General features: G+C 47.6%; 4 protein-coding genes across 4 annotated transcripts; 1 reads left to right on the top strand and 3 right to left on the bottom strand.

Moving 5' to 3' along the window:
* Positions 1 to 2: 2 nt before the first annotated feature.
* On the bottom strand, positions 3 to 1,134 carry LOC111073871. The gene is made up of 2 exons (XM_022366418.2): positions 763 to 1,134; positions 3 to 701 (listed from the first exon to the last, which is right to left on the bottom strand). The coding sequence occupies exons 1-2, from the start codon at positions 1,127 to 1,129 to the stop codon at positions 58 to 60; spliced, it is 1,011 nt and encodes a 336-aa protein (XP_022222110.2). The 5' UTR covers positions 1,130 to 1,134; the 3' UTR covers positions 3 to 57.
* A 197-nt stretch (positions 1,135 to 1,331) lies between these two features.
* On the bottom strand, positions 1,332 to 2,304 carry LOC111073874 (general odorant-binding protein 67). Its single transcript, XM_022366421.2, has 3 exons — positions 2,194 to 2,304; positions 1,902 to 2,108; positions 1,332 to 1,843 (listed from the first exon to the last, which is right to left on the bottom strand). Exons 1-3 carry the CDS (start codon positions 2,239 to 2,241, stop codon positions 1,448 to 1,450), a joined length of 651 nt encoding a protein of 216 aa, XP_022222113.2. The 5' UTR covers positions 2,242 to 2,304; the 3' UTR covers positions 1,332 to 1,447.
* A 513-nt stretch (positions 2,305 to 2,817) lies between these two features.
* Positions 2,818 to 4,122, bottom strand: LOC111073873 (epimerase family protein SDR39U1). Its single transcript, XM_022366420.2, has 4 exons — positions 4,015 to 4,122; positions 3,500 to 3,942; positions 3,197 to 3,427; positions 2,818 to 3,130 (listed from the first exon to the last, which is right to left on the bottom strand). Exons 1-4 carry the CDS (start codon positions 4,034 to 4,036, stop codon positions 2,936 to 2,938), a joined length of 891 nt encoding a protein of 296 aa, XP_022222112.1. The 5' UTR covers positions 4,037 to 4,122; the 3' UTR covers positions 2,818 to 2,935.
* A 7,791-nt stretch (positions 4,123 to 11,913) lies between these two features.
* On the top strand, positions 11,914 to 12,605 carry LOC111073886. Its single transcript, XM_022366440.2, has 2 exons — positions 11,914 to 12,279; positions 12,349 to 12,605. The coding sequence occupies exons 1-2, from the start codon at positions 11,979 to 11,981 to the stop codon at positions 12,495 to 12,497; spliced, it is 450 nt and encodes a 149-aa protein (XP_022222132.1). The 5' UTR covers positions 11,914 to 11,978; the 3' UTR covers positions 12,498 to 12,605.
* Positions 12,606 to 19,243: the final 6,638 nt, after the last annotated feature.

Genomic DNA, 19,243 nt, shown 5'->3' with positions numbered 1-19,243 from the left:
GGTAAGAATATTCAGCGGCTAAAACTAAACTTAGTACATGGAAAGAAGTTTTTGTATCTACAACTGCCAATCCACCTCGAAAATGCTGGCAATGGAACTCTGCATTGGATCGGGCTTCTGCAGACCATAGCTGAGGAGCCACAGGTCTGTGGAGAAGACCAAGCCCTCGCCTGCGTTGAGGCGCATCATTAGACTGGGACACAGGCCCTCGTCACACGGATCCTTGGGTCGAAGCTCCAGCTCAAAGTGTCCGCTTAACTGCTGAACAAAGATCAGGCCGCGCACATCAATCTCCGTCTGTGGTCTGCCCTGCTGGTGCGATATCAGCAGCCAGCTGGAGTAGTAGGGCTCCAGGTGCAGGGGATAGAAGTAGGGACGCTTCAGATAGAGTCGCGATGCCTTCACCGCCCGCCACTGGCAGTTGCGCAGCTGCAGGTGCCACGGAGTCGATGGCTGGGCCTGGAGAGAGCGAATCTTCTGCAGTGCCGCATCTACGCTGAAGAGCTTCCTCAGCAGGAGATTGCTGGACACGTCGCAGGCCTCGCTGGAGATCATCTCTGGCGCCGTGTCGTCTATGAGTGCCAACAGACTATCCAGATCCGTTTCCAGGTCGACATCGGGTACAATGACGGGTAGGCCACGCTCCAGGAACTGCGACTCCAGCATTGAGTAGCTGACATTGGATGCGGTGGCAATGCCCTCTACATGGGCATGAGACGGATGAGTCGTATGTGGTATTATCGAATCCCCACCCCAGCTTACCCAGCGACTCGCAGAGCACGCAATTCTCCCGCAGGGTCTCATGCCTGCCCAGAGCTGGCAACTGCTCCACCACACGCTGCTCGCCCCGCGGGATCAGGCACTTTCCATGGTAGTGTGGTGTCCAGTCCCAGTAGGGCAGCACCTGGACCAGCAGCAGCCTTCCGAAGGCACTCAGCCACCAGGCAAAGGCGTCGCAGTACAACCAAAGCAGATAAACCAGAAACAGGGGCAGCAAAAGAAGCAGCCATCGTTGCGCCTTGGCCCAGCGTATCCGCCAGATCAGAGGTTGGCATATGGTGTGCATTTCCTTGGCACCAAACTGCTGCTTCTGGCACTCCCCAAAGAACTGCTCCAGCTCCTTCTGCATGTTCTTTACCCGCAGCCGGACGCAACTTGAATGAATCCTTTGACCCCGCGGATAATGTGGTTCTTCGCCTCGCACATGCGCGCGCCCCAAGCAATTGCGTTGAGGAAATCTAATTTTCTAATTCATTGCGCGCCCAGACGTGCAACATTGCGATAAGTGGCACAAAGGATGCCCATGAATGGATGGATATTGATGCAGAAGGTTGAGCTTTAAAATTTATTGGGTCGCGTGCCCTAAATTTATGTGGGGGGGGACATTACGTGTCCTGCCTGATGATGCACACTCCTTGGAGCTTTGCAAATCGGTTGCTTGAGAGTCCTAGGGCTTCTCGGATGAAATTGGTGGACCACCGGGTTGTGGCTTGCAGTTGGTAAAGAATTCGCGCATATCGGTGCACTCTTGGTCGTTGTTTTTAATGGAGTCGGGGCAGTTTTTCATCAGGTTGTTGAACACACAGCCCATCAGATGACTGGCAGCGAAGGAGCAGATGTTCGTGCCCGGTGGCGGAGACGGGTGGGGGCCTGAAACTTTGGCCTTAATCTTGGCCTGCCTATCGGCCAACTTTTCGGCACAGGTGACGAACGCCTGCGTGGCAACATTTTTGAGATCGGTGCTATCGGCGTACACCACATTGATGTAGCTCTCGAGCTTGGTCTCGTCCAGACGCCGGTTCTCATAGATGCCCGTCTCATTGAAGAAGCACTCCATCACGCACTTGAAGGTTTAATTCAATCAGTCAACAAGTTCTCCATGGGTCTACCTTAGGGCTTACCGCTGGAGGATGATGATGGTGGTGACGACGCTTGCTTTCGACCGACGAACCGCTGGCATCAGTTGGCCGGGGTCTGGGTGTCACATCGAACGACTTGCACTTCTCCTTCAGTTCTGCGGTGATTAGATCCGGCATGGGGCAGCAGGTCTTCGGATTGACATACTTGGGCTGCTTGCTGCAGTCCACATCTCCTGAAGCGGCTGCGTTCTGTTAATGGAGCAGAGCACGTTAACTGGGGCATTCATTTCATTCGCGTGCTAGCACTCAGCTTCACGGTCATCATCAGACATACCAGACAGAACCCGACAACGACCAGTAAAAGCTTCGACCTGTTTAGCATTTTTGGTTTTGCAGCTTCAAACTATACTGAGCTACGACCTGATCGGTGCCATGAATTTATAGAACGTACAGATGCAAAAAATACTTTACTAGAGATTGATGGGCTATACTTATGTGTGTATATTCGTAGCGAATCGTGTAGCGATTGCCCCAGCGGCGTGTCCAAGTCAATTAGCTTTTTATTTGCCAATTCTGACAATTTTTTTCTGTTTTCCGTAATTATTTCAATTAGCCAAAAACCAGCAAAGGGCTCTGTTTGTCCGATTGATCTCTCACATTCACACTCCCATATATAATTCTTTGGAGGGGGGATTTCCTTAGAAACATGCACGTGCCGTTTCGCATTGTTCCGCCTGAAAGCCAAGATTATCGCTTTGATCCATGACATCAGTTCGGTTCGCAGAAACATGTTGGTTATATAATTCATATTTAAATAATTATCCAAGTCTTTTTTTATGGGATAAATTAAATAAATAATGACATTTGATGCGACAACAAAACAAACAAAAAATGGGTGCCAAAAACTAATGAGTAAACAAATTAAATGGGCCCATTATATCAGTATGATTCATGGATCTGCGCTGGCAGAAATTCGTTTTAATTTTCGCTTGCTAATCTATATAATATACAGGAACAGGGGGGTTGGGTACATCTAAGGCCAATGGAACTCCATGCAATCCTCTGTTCATCCTTCTTCACTTTTCCACCAACTGGGCACAGGCAGCTTTGGCCGTGGGATATTTGAACTGGAAACCAGAGGACAGAGCCTTCTTGGGCTGGATTTTGGCACCGCTCAACAGCAGCGCCGCCCGCTCCTTGCCAAAGATCGCATGGACCACAAACTCGGGCACATTGAAGATGCAGGGTCGGTTCAGGGCTTTGGCAAAGGCCTGAGGAGAGAGATCAGACAGTCAGAAGTTTTACGTCAAATGGGGTCCCAGAATAGCTTAGCTTACCTTGGAGAACTCCGTGCTAGTGACTATCTCCGGAGCAACGCCATTGAACACGCCCGACTCGCACTTTTCTATGATGTGCTGTATGAGGCTGCACAGGTCCAGCATGTGAATCCAGGGCATAATCTGCTGGCCAGTGCCTAGCGGACCACCAACGCCCAGCTTGAAGGGCAGCCATATGGACTCAATCATGCCGCCGCCAAGTCCAACCACTGCTCCCGTCCGCACTATTGCCTGGAAGAGAACAGAACAGAATCTAGGTAAGAATAAGATATCCCCCTCAATAAGATCTCACTGGTCACTTACACACTTGCAGTCCTGCTCGCCTCCAGTGTGGGCCGCCTCCTCCCAGGCCACACACAGGCGGGACATGTAGTCGTAGCTCTCGACCTTGTCGTCCTCTGTGTAGACCTTGGAGGCGGATGGCTTGTAATGGCTCACGCCGCAGAGGTTCACAAAAGAAGTAACTTGCGGGGCGGCGGTCAGGGCATTCGCCAAAGCCTTGGACGAGTTGATGCGGGAGTTCCACACGTTCTGCTGGAAACCGGGCGTCCATCGGCGTGACGGATCCAATACATTCTGGCCAGTGACATTGACCACGGAGTTCACGCTGTTCGGTATGCCATTCTTCTCCAGCTCGTGCCAGGTGATCCGCTTGGGCCCAGGCATGCGGGAAATGAGCGTGACATCATATCCCTTGAGGGACAGGTGCTTGGACAGGCTCTTGCCGATGTAGCCCGTGCCACCACCTGACAGCAGGATAAGCGAGAACAGTGATTAATTGACCTGGCTCCAGTCCTGGGCTCCACATTTAAACCTACCTATCAGTGTGTGCTTGGACATTTATGCAATTAGTTATATACCAAAACATTGACTAAATTTAACCCACTTAATACCCCTCTATTTAAAAAGTTGAGCACCCTTTGAGCCCTTTGTTAAACCGTGGAATATAATACTGTTTGTAAAGGCTGCTTGTAGCTCCATCCTCCTCTTTACTTACAACACAAAAACGTCCACCGACATCTTTCACCTGTAATGCGTTAAATACATATGTTAAAGCTGTATAAATTTCATGGATATATTAAATACCTGGTCAACAGTGGGATAACGTTGTATTTTTTTTGATTCAAATCGTATTTCATAATTTTGATATTCGGTTTAATATTACTAGCTAGTTGGCACTTTCAGCCCTAAACAAATAATTTTATCCGATAGATACATAAATTTTCTACAAGATTGTCAAGTTTTCAGAAGTCCTTTTTATTGCATTATTTACATAAAAAGGTTTAAACAAAAACAACATAAAACGAATATGACGTCGTTTTGTGGCGCTGCCAGACTCGTGTAATTCGTAGTTGCTGCGGGCTGCCATACCATGATATTTTGTGATATGAAATTCGTCAATTTTGATATTCTGTTTAATATTACTAGATAGTTGGCCCTCTTAGCCCTAAAAAAAAATAAAGTCATCACAAAAACGCTCTCTTCACCTCTGCAAAGAGAGCCAATTTTGAAAACCCACCACGAATTGAGAGCGAAAAATGTCAGTATTTTTTGTGCGATTAATGAGTTTCGCGGTCATTTTCAAATGTATATATATGGAAAAATAAATACTTCACTTGATTTGTTTTGTCGAGTGTGACTGGAACCACATTCATCGATTTTGAAATTGGGTTAAATATTAATAGCACATCTATTCGATGAGTGAATCAATTTTCTAAAAGAATGATTCATGTTAAGAACTCACTTTAATTTATTAAATGAGGTAAATACAAAATAAAGTTTTATATACTCCGCATTCTATATTCGCACAATCGATGCACATATCGAAAGAAAATATCAAAAAATACACATCTCTAGGTATTGCAAGACTGCTGCATTTTCCCGCACTGGAGTAATTTAAAATCAGTGGCGCGAAAAAATGCAGCGCAAAACATTTGCTGGCCCCCCCAGTAAGTGATCCAAACTGCTCGTCGCTTTAGATCGTCAATGTGGAGTAACTATACTCGTAGGTGTGTCTTGATAATGTTTGTGACGTCGCGTCCCCTGAGGCTTTTAGCGTCAGCGTCGCCAAGTGACATTCAAAGTGCAACGATAAGCGAAATAAAGGGCATGCATTAAACTTAAATGGCCAGGTTCTTATCGCATGAGGCACTGCGTTGAGCGTTTAAGGCGCACGGAGTTGGAGGAGGTGAGGAATGAGGAGAAGCCCCACCAACCACAGTCTTAATAAAAGTGCAAATTTCGCATAAAATGCCTTTCACTCCATATGCAAACATACACTAACACTACACAGAAGACCAGCCAGACGCATGTGGCTAAGTTAATGGTGGTCGACGGCGTCTAGTCACAGCCAGAGACGGCGATATAGATACGGGTAGGGAGAGAAAGGGAGGAGGAGACATGGCATGGCGTTGTGAGGCAAGTTCAAGTGCAGCAGACAACATCCTTGCTTGGGAGTGCGGCGGTGTTTTGTTTTCGGACCAAGTCATTGGAAACTCATTTGCATACACAGTGGCGGCATTAACCGACGCGTCGGGTAGGCGATACTGCAATAAAGGGGTTGACGTTGACACTACTTTCTCCTCAGCCTCACACCCACCCTAGATGTGGGCGTGGCGCCTGCCGGCTGGCGTTGCCTTTGAACCATTTTGGGAGAAAGAATTTGCATTAAGCGCAGCAATTATTGCGCTTCATTGAGTGCGAATGAAAAAGGGACAGCGATGCGAAGGACCATAATTACAGGGTCCTGGGTACATTCTTATCTAGCCCTGCAATCAGCCAGCAAGCACGTACCGTACAGCCAACTGAATAACGTCCAAAGAGCGTGCATAGCTGGGCTGGCCTGGTCTGACTGACAGTCAGTCATCAGCATCGAACGATTCCCGGTACATATCCGTTTAATGAGTTTCATCCAAAGTACTTTAATTTTCAGCTCTAGCCAGAGATGCTCTAGGAGCTGCTGACACTTGTCACCAGTGGAGCTGTCGAATGCGGGGAAAAACTTTCCAGACAAAAGAAAATATGATTGCTGATGAAAAGGATCGGCAAACGGCAGACGAGATGCGACGTCTAAAAAGTTGTCTTCTGTGCTGCTGTTTGAGTTGCACTTCCGGTGGCGGTGTGTTGAAGTGTGCCCAATACCATTACCAATACCAATGTCAGTCAGTGCACATGCAGATGCAGATGATGTGCAGATAGAGATACACGCGTGTATCTCTGCAAATACTGGAGTGGAGTGGGTGGAGTGGATGGGGAAGCTGGACAAACTTCTTTGTTTGTTTTATTGACAAACAGACAGCTTGTCAGCACACTCCTCCTGGTGCTCCTCTTGGTGGTGGTGGTGGTGCCGCTACTGCTACTCGTATCACTAACAAAGTTGCAAAGTCAATGGCACAACATGGACAAATATCCAAATATGCATCTAATAAAGGCAATGCACCCACCCACACACCCATTGCAGATGGAGTGATTTGTGTGGCATGTGGGCGAAGTGGGTGTCTGGTCTGGCTTCTTGTCGGTTGGCTCGTTTTGCACACGGCATCTCCATATTGGCACTACTGACTCCGCACAGACTTGCACAGTTTTATGTGCGGGTCGTCTCTGCTGCTCTTTTTTGTGTGTGCCTTGTGCGGTTTGTCTGACGAGGATTAGCCGGAGCTACATGGCCTGACAGTTCGGTCACTTCAGTTGCTGGATATTTCTGCTGCACATAACATAAAACTTAATTCTGTCATAATTACGATGTGGCTAACAAGTTTTGAATGTTTGTCGGCCCGAATGAAAGGCCCGGCCAGGCCAGTCCGAGCCATCAGCAGATGCCTCTATCTCCTCGGGCTTATGCAACTTGCATGCAGCTTTTTGGGTTTTTTTTTGGGTTTTTAAATAATTGAAAAGCCCCCAGAAGGGAACAAAGTTCGTGTCAATGTCGGTTCGGCTGCACACAAAGTTTTCCCTGGGTGGAAAGTTGCGTTGATTGCTCTTGACTTTAATTGAAATTTGGCCAGGCCATGCCGGCTAATTGGCAGAGCACCAATTCTGTCGGGCAGTTTGTGGTGTGGTGTGGGTGTGGTGTGGGGTTATCTCCCCATCACTTTGCACCCTGAAAATTGCACATAATTGAATTTCGCATTTCTTTGCACATTGACCTGGCCAAAGAAATTTTGTGAACCCGCGAAGGGGTTTGAGACGCGGCTTGAAGTTCTTTTTTGTTCGGAGTTTTTGCGACTTCTTTTTTTTTTTTTTTGGTGGTGTGGAGGAAAGTTCAAAAGCATCATAAACAATCTGTGGGGCAGGCAAACATATCGCGCAGACGACGATTTGTCTGCCACAAGCCAAAACTGGGTCAGACGGAGCGGCGACGCTGCCAAAAGATTGCTGTCGTCGCAGACATCGTCGTCTTGGTGGTCTGCCATCCTCAGCCTCAGTCTCCCGTCTCGGTCTCTCGGTCTCCATCCCATGCCCATTCATTGCCATTCCCTTCCCATTGATGACGTGGCAGAGGATGTGGTTGTGCTGCTCCCTAAGGTAAGGAAGGAAAACAAATAAAGTGACAATTCCAAGAGCAAGTCAGAGTATGTGGGTCAAAAGTCGTCGTGCGCCATCGTTTGAGCCATCAATTTTAACAACTTTTGCAAAACAAAATTACACTTAATGTGTGTGTTTCTGGGGAATCTGTTTTCCCCGCTGACTTTTTCCTTTCCCCCCAACCCCAACCCCAACACGCATCCTGTGGGTGTGTGTGCTCCGCCCTAATGATTCGATCCGCACGCAAATGCAGAAGTTCCGCCTAAAATTAGATGTCCAAACAGCTTTATTTTCACTCGCAGCAGCACATCAAAGGGAGACGAGACCCTGTGGAGATGCCAGGCAAATGGACTCCCATGCTCATGCTGATTAAAAGGATCTGGATGTGGATGTGGCCAGCAGATCTGACAGTTGGGATCACCCGGAGAGCAGATCAAAGGCAGCCAAGCCAACTGATTGAATATCGGAATTAAACGAATTGGATGCGAATGAGATTCTGAGGCTGAGTTTTCCCTCTGTGGCATATGAATAATGCAATTAATGCCATGGAGAAGTGAATTACTATTCATGCCATTCAGATGCTCCTCACCTACTTTCCCAGAGCCAAACTTGTTATCCATCAATATCGTAGATAGCCACAAACGGTGAATGGCTCTGACTGCTGCACTGCTGCACCTGCAATGCTGCAAGTCTTGCTGGCGGCAATATCGATGTGTACAGCACATTGAATGCCATACTCGTACAAGTGGAGCTACTTTTACTGCCCCATTGAGCCGCTCACAGAAGCGGGCAGTGCAACGAGGGGTTGTGCACCCTCCTCCAGATTGAGATGCACTTTCAATTGCAGCAAGCAGAACCCGCCGGCCGTCATCAATCAAAAGCTGCCAAAGGGAAGGAGCAGCAGCCGGCTCTTGCATGTGTCCTGGCAAATTGTCGCTAAACATGTCGCTGGCAGCTGACCAGCTGCCTGCCCACAGAAATCCTTGTAAATTACTTTAATTATTTAACCATTTTTATATCATGCTTAAGTGACAAACCTTCTCGCTCCCTGCGATCCAGTCCTGGCGGCAGGTGAACTCACCAGCAACTATTCACACCTGCATCGGCCCGGACCTACGTGCAATTATTGACGGGGCGAGGGGAGAGCATTGTAATAAAACCTGAGTCCAGTGGAATGGTATGCAGCGACCTAAAATTAATTAGGCTTTTAATATTTATGCTTTTTATGTTTTGCATTTGGTGGCGACAGGCCGCCAAGGACACGGACACGGACTGCGGGACTCCTGGGCAGGATTCAGGTTCGTGTATGCGGGCAATTAATAAGACAGAAATGTGACCGTAAATATAAATTCCCCCCAGCTCCCAGAGTCGCTCTAGACATTGAGTAAAGGGTGAAAGATTCATATCTACATATTTACTAGCCCATACAAACCCTGAGTCCCATTGGGGGGGTTGCATTTTCCAATATCTCTAGGACAAAGAGTTCTGTATATTAAAAGTAGAATGTCCAAATTTCAGCAGCGCATAGACAAGTCCGACATGGAATCTCTCTCTCTCTCTCTGTGGTGGGGAGCAGCCAACATCCATTCAACTTTCAGTCTCGTTGGGGCCTCCGCCTCCGGTGACTGCTGACTCTCTGCTGATGCTATTCTTCATCCTCGTCCAACTTGACAGCGTCAGAAATTGTAAGTTATTCATCCAATTGAAAGCAACTAACACAATTCCTGAAGCTATTGCCAGCAGAATACAAAAAACTTGCATTGAATTGTTGCAGTGCGATAACAACTTTCGAGCCGAGCACTAGAATGCTAATGCTGTCAAGGGGATCAAGAAATTCCATAAATACTCTTTTGGAAGAGATCAAATAATACCCAACTAAAAAGCATAGATTCAGAGAATAGATAAATACAATAATATGCAATACTATGTAGTTAATTGGATAATAACTACATACATATTTAAATCCACAGCAAGCTGTTTAATACGTTTTGTAATGCCGTTTCTGGCAGGGTAGCGTATATGAGCATTCATAAATAAGCTGGCAGCGACTTTCACTTGCCTCCGTCTCGGCTATCGATACACAACAATCGTTGCAATCGACTCTGAAGCAGCACACTGAAAACAGAAATTAGCGAACCGCAAACAAGACTTCAAATTACCTGCACATTCATCCCAAATCAGATACACAAGACAATCCATTCGCACCAGCCTGTCAGTTGCTGGCGAGCGAGGAATGGGAAAGAAGGAGAGCGAGGAGAAGAAGGAGTAGCAATCAAAGGCGAAGCATAAGAAAGGGTATCGATTGCAATCGACAGTTGCATTGGACGTGAGGACCACAGAAACAGTTAATCAAATCACAGAGCGAGAGCGAGAGGCGAGAGAGGGACTGAGCAACTTAACTGCCAGCAAGGTATAATTATGCAAGGTGGGTACATGCCCACACTCTCGAACTTGATCGAACGCTCCCTCCGCTTTCTGGTTATCTCTCGTGAGTGCACTCTCTGGCCGGCAGGAGCCGCACCTTTAATTCATAAGCTTTGAATGCAACGAGCCGCACATCCGCATCTTCTGTTGGTGCCGTGGCACACTTCCAATGGCATTCATTTTGCCTCTGCTGGCGGCCCCCTAATTAAAATGCAACATAAAGGAACATGAGCATTGATAAATGGGGGCCCAAGTCTCGTCGTACAGTGCGGTACGCAACGGAAATGTGCGTTAATCCAATTAAACGGCCGATTTGCATGGGCCAACTGTACGAATGTGAAAATGTTGTTCATTTAAATTGGAAACGCCGCTGCTCAAGAAGAGAGAGAGCTGCAGCTGCAGTGGCAGCTGCTGAAGCTTTCCGGCCGGAGTTGCAGCCACTTGAGTTCCGGATTTAGGACAATGTCCTGGCGGCCCGTCTGGGCTGCTTCGTTTGTTTTGGCCGCTCTCTTCTTTGTTCGTGTTGCTTAGGCCCCGGGGCCAGGCAGTGTTGTTCCGTACCGAACAGTGGAGCAGACTATGCTGTGCCCTCCACTGCCATGTAAACATCCATTAAGCAGCAGCGATTTGCACAAATCAAAGTCAGCAGCAGGCAAATGGGACTGGCTTGGCTGGGCTCCTTGTGGCACGTGCCGGGACGGATGATAACATGGAACACCCAGATTCGAGCACTTGCAAATAAACTGCAACGTAATGCGGCCCATTGTAGCAGAGCAAACAGTGTGTAGTCGTTGCCGTCGCCGTCGCCACCCCGGGGAGCAATATCCATCCAAGCAGAGACAGAGCGAGAAAGAGATACAGCAGCGAGTGAGGGGGCAGATGGGGACTTGGGACTCTACCCTCTTAAAAGTTTAACTTGTTCAATTTGCATGAGTCGCGGCCAAAAGGTATAAACGATACTTTGCCTAAAAACTTTTGCCCATAAAGCAGCAACAGCAACAAGGAAAACAGAGCTGCCAACAGGCGACAGAGAAGACAGACACATGGACAGGGGAATAATGGGCACGCGTCCTTTGTCCCCGGCACGACACACATTCGGTGTGGTCCGTCTCCGTCCCGTGCCGTCTCGTCCCATCCGTTGGCTTTTAAGCCGCCACCAAAGCAAATAGACACGTGCGCCCCAGGCTAAAAGGGAGAGAGCGTAGTACTGAGGAGTGGGCAGCGGAGTGTTGCGGGTGTTGGAGGGCGAGCTCTGAGGGGGGGGAGAAAATGTTGTTGATGGATTGTTTACAGGAACTCGAGTCCTTTGAAAACGGTTTCTAATCGCCATTCGGTCGTCTTGCAGGGCTTCTCCGTTGACCTTGTGGACTGCAGCCCCAGCACCCTGATTCAGGGATGGAATGCAAATATCACATGCTGTGGAGCATCCGTATATCCCTCCTGCGGTGATTTCGGTGTGACAATTAATTTTGTGCAGCTCATTAGGCTTGAAAACTTCTCTGGAAGAGAAGGGCGCTGAAAATATGGATTTGAAAATTTCCATTTTGGCCCATTTTGGCTTTATGCCGCTACAAATTGGGGTTAAATGGGTCTTGGGTCTCTGGTCCTCAATGGTTTTACATAGTTGGAGTGCATAAAAGTTAATGGTTCCGCCAGATAGCTAATTTTCGGTAGTGGAATGAGCTGCGTACGGAACGGAACGGCACAAGGTGTGTGTGTGTGGGGATGGCAACCCTGAATCTCACCTCCAGTGCAACTCTGCATGCGAAAAATAATACGGAAAAAGCAAGTCATTTGTTTGACATCTTAAAAGTTTCTTATTTTATTTGTCGCAATGGAGAAACCTTCCACGTCGCACAAAAAGTTACCAAAGAAGAATGAATTACCCAAGAAGCGAACTTCAAGGTCCAAAAAGGAGTCGCTGTCTTTGGAGAAAATCCAAGCAGAAGAGGATGCGAGCCAACAGCAATCTGACGCTGAGACTGAGGTTGAGGTTGACAGCGATGAGGGCGAGTCGGGACAGCAGGAGGCCGCCAGTGGCGTCAGCTCCATCTTTGCGGAAATGAAGGAAAAGGACGACGAGGGAAACAACGGCAAGGAGAAATTTACTGAGGAGGATGTCAAGCGCATGGAGGGTGAGGCACAGAGAGAGGTCAGCAAAGGTGATTAAAGCACTTATTGTATGTGGTAAATATATTCCCCAGAACTGAGTCGCATGCCCCTTGCCGCCATGGCCGCCCACATCCAGGCCCTGGACACGGAGCTGTACGAATTGAGCCAGCGCGAGACCCGTGAGCTGTCCCGCAGCAAGCACCTGCGCATCTTCTCCAACTACCGACGCCGCAGCAAGTGAACGAGTAGGGGACAAATCATCTAAAGCATCTACTTACACAGCTGTGTGTACTTTGATGGTATCGAAACGAATAAATGGTTGTCAGCATACCCATAGCATAGCTCCACGATGAGGGAGACACAGAGTCAAAGCCAAAGTCGCATGAAATCCGCTTACAGGGAGGGCTTAATTTCTCGAAATGGACATCCACATCCGCCCACGACTCCCACGACTCCACCTCGTCTAGGTTTATTTGCTGGCCAAACACGCAAATGCACATCGAATGACGGCCGCCCCATGGCCCAGTCTGCCTCTGGGATTGGGCATTAATCGTGCATTAGAGTCTGGCTGGAGGCATGTGACCGTGTCCATGCTGTGGCATCCGCCAGGGAGCAGGGAGCAGGGCGCCCAGAGACCCAGGGCTTCCTGTGCGCTTAGCGGACCCTCTGCTTTGTCTTTCTACTCGTAGTTTTGGGCTCGGAGTTCGGTTTCCGATTGGCTTGGGGGGGTGGGAGTTTTGGGTGGTTTCCGGGTAACTCTATTCAACGCAAATAGTCGCCAGTTTATCACATGGATTTGTGCTAATTTTTCCATTTTCTCGCTCACTTGGGACCCGACTGGAGTTTGGACAGCTCTCTCGGATATCCCCCCATAGCCAGCCAGCCAGAGTGTTCTTAAGTTGATTAAATTTCAAGCGATTTGATTCGATTTTCAATTATAGAAACACCGAACACCAATTGCCCCAAATCCATTATGCTAAATAAACACCAACTCCGTCCACATCTCTCCTGTTCCCCTCCCCTCTGTTGCTTTTGCGTGTCAGTTATCCAAAAACTCGGGGAAATCCCACGGAAATATTTGGGGGAAGTCTGTCTGTCTCTCAGCTTTTTGATGCCCGTCCAAACAACTTCCTGCCTAACCCCTTGTGACTCCCAGTCTGTCCGTCTGTCTGGATGTCTGGATGTTTGCTATGTCGGCGCAGGAGTACTATGATGATGCAGTCAGTGTCCCTCTCCACCTCATTGCTGTCGTTGTTGGTCGTTGTCGTTGTCGCTTGGTGGTTGCGGGTGCAAATGTTCATCAGCTTCAAAGGGATTCCTCATCGTCGTCAGTTTTTGGAGATTTGGGGTTTGTCAAAACACGGCATTACCCACACCCACACCCACAGCCCCCCACCCTTGACTACAGTTGAATGCAACATGTGTCCAGGATTTGCGTCTGTTAATTTCCACCCCCCACAAACGGGCGAAGAGAGCTTAAGGGTGGAACGCCGCACCGCCTAATAGAATATGCTCATTATGGGATTCCGCGCTGAGTGTGTTTCGGTGTTTTCAGGCATAACTCAAACTAAATTATTATAAATGAATTCATAATCCTTCTCCACATCCATCCACTGGCATAGTTATGTTATGTACTCGTATGTATGTCCAAGGGGGAGATTTCCTTCGGAATGAATGATAAATATGCAAATACAAGATGTCCTCGAGAGCGTGAAAGGATTCGCCATTTGCCACAGAGAAACAGAGAGAGAGAGAGAGAGAGAGAGAGAGAGAGCTTACACTGATTGTATTTACTGCGTAGATTTTTATTACTGGGGATGGAAATATAAAAGGTCTATAAATGGGTCTTCAAATTACAGAAACTTTGGATGTTCATGGGCTTTATACACCATGAAGTTTTGAATGAGAAAAGCTATGCAGCTAGTTGTGATTTATTACCCCTCATACTCCTATTTCTTACTTATTTGTACATGTCCAATGCACCCTATCAGTCTCGTACCGCACTGTAGTGTATATGTAGTATGTATGGCCGTGTTGAGAAAGATGTTTTTGCCTGGGAATGCATTTAATTACCTGCCACCAAAGCGACTACATCTAATTATAGTCGAGTGCCAGGGACTGCCACATATTGTATGATAATTTATGCAAATCTCATCACAAATCATATCAATTTCGCTTGCAGTTAATTGCAGCAGCAGCAGCAGCAGCAGGTGCCTCCCCCACGTGCCCCACTCCCTTGTTATATGTTCAATGTGGAAAAAGAGCATTAAATTAGCCAAAATGCAGCATAAATTTCACACAGAAACAGAGCGTACGATGGAGCCAAAGTGCGTTCCCATAGCAAATGCCTGGGCGCCATTGTCTTCAGCCACTGGATGGGGCAGACACAAAGGAAGACCCAGCAATGTCTGTGCCGCCAAGTTCGCTCAACTCTGCCACACACAGAAACACACAGCAGCAGCAGCAGCAGAAATAGCAACAGGAAGAGAGAGGGAATACGAGTACGGGCAAGCAATCCTCCATAGCAAGACAAAGGATAAAAGGATCCTTTTTTGAACTGTTTATCAAACACAAGTCGGAGTCATCTTTGGTGTTAATGTTTCTTAGTTGTTTGTCATGTGGCAGCACCGGGTTGTTCTCTCTCTCACCTCACCTGATGGTATCCCTCTACCGTCTTCCCCTTGGAGGTCGTTTCTGTTCAAATATTCCATTCGAATGGCTCACTTGGGCGCAGTTTTGACGAGCTCCAGCTCTCCTCTTGCTCGGGGGGTAGGTTAAAAAACTCATTAGGCGAATCCTTGGGCGACGGAAATTAAATAAAACCCCATTAGGCGCTCTATTTGCTTCCTTGTCGTGAATGTCGGGGATGGTGGGACCGGCACTGGGGAACGCTCCACACTTAATTTATGGCCACGCATTTCGTTCTCGTTCCGACATTTCAGCACAGAACAAAATCTAATTATGATAGATAGTTCCAAACGAACTACGAGTGCACCCTCCGCCTCGCCTCCACCACTGTCAGAGTATCAGCGAGGGTGCTGCAACGGAGGCGCAGGAGGCGACGCTGTCGTGCAGGTGCACTCTGTCACTGTATGGCCGCCGGGTGCCGGGTGCCGGTTGCCTAGGCCGGGTGTCAACCGAAGATCTGCCTTAATAAAGATGGGAGATGTGCGGGCACTCCTTCGCTCGGAAGGGGGCGGCGTCACGTCTATATCTTAACACATTGCTGATCAAAAGAATCCGAAAATGCTTTGATTTCACAGCTCTCTCTCTCTCTCTTTTGAGTCTTTTTTGACTTTTCGACTTGTCGACTTCCGCATATGCTCCACGTTCCACCTCCAGCAGATTGGGTTCGGGAGAAACCGAAATGAAATTAAATTTTTTGTCAACAATTTTGGTAAATGTTAACTTTGCTAATTTGCATAGACCGCAGTAACCCCGTCGACCGCAGTTTCCCCAACACGCCGGAAAACCGAACCCCAAAAGCAACCCCAAAAAATGGTAACAGCAGCAGCAGATACGAGTATTTAAGGAAAACTCCGGGGGAATGCAACATTTTGGAGGGTTTGGGTTTGGGTTCGGTCCTGCCGGATCCTGGCGCTGCCGCGTCTCACTTTCACTGCCACAATGTCTGCCCCCTGGTTGGTCCCTCTGTCCTGCCATTCGTAATCCCCAACAAACGCCGCCAGACACGTGCAATTTGTGTGAGTATCAGTGTGTGTGTGTGTGTGTGTGCAGACAGGACGAAGAAAAGGACTTCCAAGACCAGACCGAAAACAGACGCCCAGCCCCACGTTCTGCGCCACAAATTGTAATGCAATGTTGCTGGCAGGACTGTTGCTACTGCTACTGCTATCCCGCAGTGGAAAAGGAAGTGTATGCGATAATGATGGATTGTTTACAACAATGCAAAGGTCCTGTGGCAGCCGTTCCCGTCCCCGTCCCCGACACACACCGCCTCACTCCTCACTCCCGGCTCCTGTTGCAGGCAGGGTGTGCATTTGAGCGTGTCCCCATTGTGAATTTTGAATAAGTTTTTGGCTAAATGATTTGATTACTATGCCATGGCGGCAAGATGCGGTGAGTGAGGGCGACGGATGGGCAGCCGCCACTGTTGCCGTCTAATGAGCGTTGGCCGGGGGGGTGGCTGGGTGGAGGCGTCGCGTTATTACTACGATGAATAGCAAAAATACAAAAAAAAACGGCAGTAGCAGCTTTTTTAAGCGCCGTCTTATACACCCGCGTCACTCTTCTACACAAACTCTCTAAATATTTCTCGCTCTCAATCTGTCACCTAATCAGCTGTTCGCTTACGGCGAAATAGAGTCTCTCTCCCTTTTGTGCTCTCTCTCCCTTTTTCAATGTTAACAATTATCTAGTGGAATAGTGCAAATAGGGTATAGAAACTTCTATACTCAACGAAAAAACGCACCCTGCAACCGGTTTGCAAGCAACAACAGAGACCCGAGACCAGAGTTAGAGAGCGAGCCAACTACGCCGCTCTCTCTCTCTCGTTTCGCTTCACGAACGCATTTGTACCACATATATTCTTGTTCAGGGCGAATTGCCCATTTCATACGTCACAATTCGTCGCCGTTATTCGAAACGAACGGTTGTTGCGCGCGCGTCCAAAGCAAATTCAAACAAAAAACTCCAAAAATTCGCTAAAATTCGCTAAAATGCACGTTTAGCGTCTCATTGTTTAACAATTACTGCCAGTGTGAGTGCAACGAAATAGAAAAAGAAATGGCAAATATTTATACTGAAATAAAATACAACTAAAAATCGAAAACTTGTGGTTTGTTTTGTGCGCTGAGTGTGGTGTATTGTCATATGTGCCACAGCGGCAGACAATTTTGCGCTTTTTTGTGCGTGTGGACAGCTGCAAAAAAATAAATGCAGCAGCATTCGAAACGTGGCCAGAAGCGGCAGGCAGACACAAGCAGCAAATAAACAAAAGCGGCTAAAACACACATACACGACGCACACACACATACAAACACCTGCTGCCGTTCGCCGGTTTGCCGATAAATAAAAGAAAAATAGAAAAGAAAAGAAAAGAAGAAAAGAAAAGTGCAGAGAGAGAGATTTCTATTGTGATTATTTTCCCGTACATTTGCCGCTGTGCTGGAGAGAAAAGAGAAAAGGGATCCCAATCCCAATTGCTAGAAAAGTAAGTTGTTGTTATCTTTAGCCATTGGACAAGTTCAATGACTTAATGCCAGACTTAATGAGTTTTCACCCTTTAACCCCTGCCACTGCTTCTGCTCCACTGATAACAGCGCTCCAGCCAGCGCCAGGCGACAAAAACCCCATTTACATATAATTATCTCTCGCTCAGTCTCTGCCTGTATGGTTCTACCTCCCCAACTATACCCCACCCAGCCACCAATAATATGTTAATTTGAGCAGCTGTAGGCGCCTCGTAAAAGGTTCTTTCTGTTTGCGTTTTGTCCCCTTAAATGATGAACTTGTCAAATGCTCCATGATTGCCGTCAATTATCGGTGTCATCGATGCCTATCACCAGATAGCGATAACAATAGCGACTGCCTGCTGATTTCGATTGCGTACGGACGGACGGACGGACGGACGGAGAGACGTGCCTTGCACAATCTTTTGTACGTAATATTGCGCATACGCCACATGGCGCCCCCCAAAACCAAGCGATAGAAGGGGCTGCGGAAATTGTATTAAATTTCTGGTTTGGTTTGTCATTGATTCAATTAATAACAAAAACAATGGGGAAATGGTCTATGGAGCTGCTTCTGCTACTGCTTCCAATTTCAATTTCAATTCCAATTCCATTTCGCAACCTTAATGGCCCTATGAGTAATGGTGCCTCAGTGCCTTTGTCTGCAAACGCATTTCTGATAAGATTAGGAGCGCATTCGGTTCGTTTCATTGGAAATTATTAATGAATTCCTCTGGATAGGGGGGAGAATGAAATGCGAAGTGAAAATACTCATGTCTACATACAATGGATCATTGGACAAACAATGTCAGAGTGAGAGTGAGTGGTAGAACTCTTTTTTGGTAGCCTTGTGTGGCATTATGCAACCTCAGCGCCAATGGCCATAAAGAAACGCGAAAAAACAACACCCAAATACGTGGCTGTGGCCATAATTTCTAGCATTTTAATTATGGCTGTTGCCACAACAATCATAATGGGTTTAGGTTACCTATGCATAGTACATTTGTATGTCCCACCAATTGGCGTAATTTTCACGCACGTGCTGCTGCTGCTGCTGTTGCTGTTGCTGTTGGCTACTCCAAAAACCGGAAGCACGAAAGGTGCGCCTGCGTCCGTACACATGTACGATTATTCGATTTGCATAATGAATGAAAGACAGAAAAAGCGAAAACAACATCCAACCATCGAAGGCACTGGGAAAAACATACAACTCCAATCTATGCACCGAGGAGTATCCCACATTGTGGGCCTGTGTCTTTTGGCCAAATTTCTCTTTAGAAAAGAGTTTACGTGTCGCTGGGAAATAAATAAGACCACAGCTAGAGCTGACTGCCACCAGCAGCTCCAACCCAAGCACCAGCGCCAGCGCCAGCTCCTGCTTCACCTCTTCCCTCTGTTAGTGTTCCACATAAGCCAACATTTGCATACGCATATGGAGTAGGAGGAGGAGGAGGAGGAGCAGAGCAGGGGTCGCAGGGTAGGTGCTATCCCAGTCATATATCTAAACTACCGAAACTTCTCTCTCTCTCTCTCTGTCTGTTTGGGTCGCAGTTTCGCTGTTGACGACATAAACACATCCCCACCATAACCATATCTCATTTTGCTTCATATCATAAATTCCTACAGCAGAGGAGAGACAGAGAGAGTGAAGAGTGAGAGAGAGAGAGCATTATAGGAGGCTTCCTTCCACTTCATTTTGTTGCTGTTTTGTTGATTCATAATTCCATGGGGCGCAATCGCATGGAAAGCCTTTTGGAGACACGCACTAATTTTTTCGTGGTCTCCAGCTCAAAGT

Source organism: Drosophila obscura, unplaced genomic scaffold (assembly GCF_018151105.1).
Source record: "Drosophila obscura isolate BZ-5 IFL unplaced genomic scaffold, ASM1815110v1 contig_186, whole genome shotgun sequence".
NCBI classification, from domain to species: Eukaryota; Metazoa; Arthropoda; class Insecta; order Diptera; family Drosophilidae; genus Drosophila; species Drosophila obscura.
Note: the sequence above shows the minus strand (reverse complement) of the source record. Positions and strands in the feature narration are given on the sequence as shown.

Coding starts and splice junctions, on each gene's coding strand:
- LOC111073871 (XM_022366418.2), bottom strand. CDS start 1,129: ATGCAGAAGGAGCTGGAGCAGTTCTTTGGGGAGTGCCAGAAGCAGCAG. Junction 702..762: donor CGTGCTCTGCGAGTCGCTGG/GTAAGCTGGGGT, acceptor ATGCCCATGTAG/AGGGCATTGCCACCGCATCC.
- LOC111073874 (XM_022366421.2), bottom strand. CDS start 2,241: ATGCTAAACAGGTCGAAGCTTTTACTGGTCGTTGTCGGGTTCTGTCTG. Junction 2,109..2,193: donor TCGTTGTCGGGTTCTGTCTG/GTATGTCTGATG, acceptor CTCCATTAACAG/AACGCAGCCGCTTCAGGAGA. Junction 1,844..1,901: donor ACCATCATCATCCTCCAGCG/GTAAGCCCTAAG, acceptor TAAACCTTCAAG/TGCGTGATGGAGTGCTTCTT.
- LOC111073873 (XM_022366420.2), bottom strand. CDS start 4,036: ATGTCCAAGCACACACTGATAG. Junction 3,943..4,014: donor GTCCAAGCACACACTGATAG/GTAGGTTTAAAT, acceptor TCCTGCTGTCAG/GTGGTGGCACGGGCTACATC. Junction 3,131..3,196: donor CTAGCACGGAGTTCTCCAAG/GTAAGCTAAGCT, acceptor CTCTCTCCTCAG/GCCTTTGCCAAAGCCCTGAA.
- LOC111073886 (XM_022366440.2), top strand. CDS start 11,979: ATGGAGAAACCTTCCACGTCGCACAAAAAGTTACCAAAGAAGAATGAA. Junction 12,280..12,348: donor GGATGTCAAGCGCATGGAGG/GTGAGGCACAGA, acceptor TATATTCCCCAG/AACTGAGTCGCATGCCCCTT.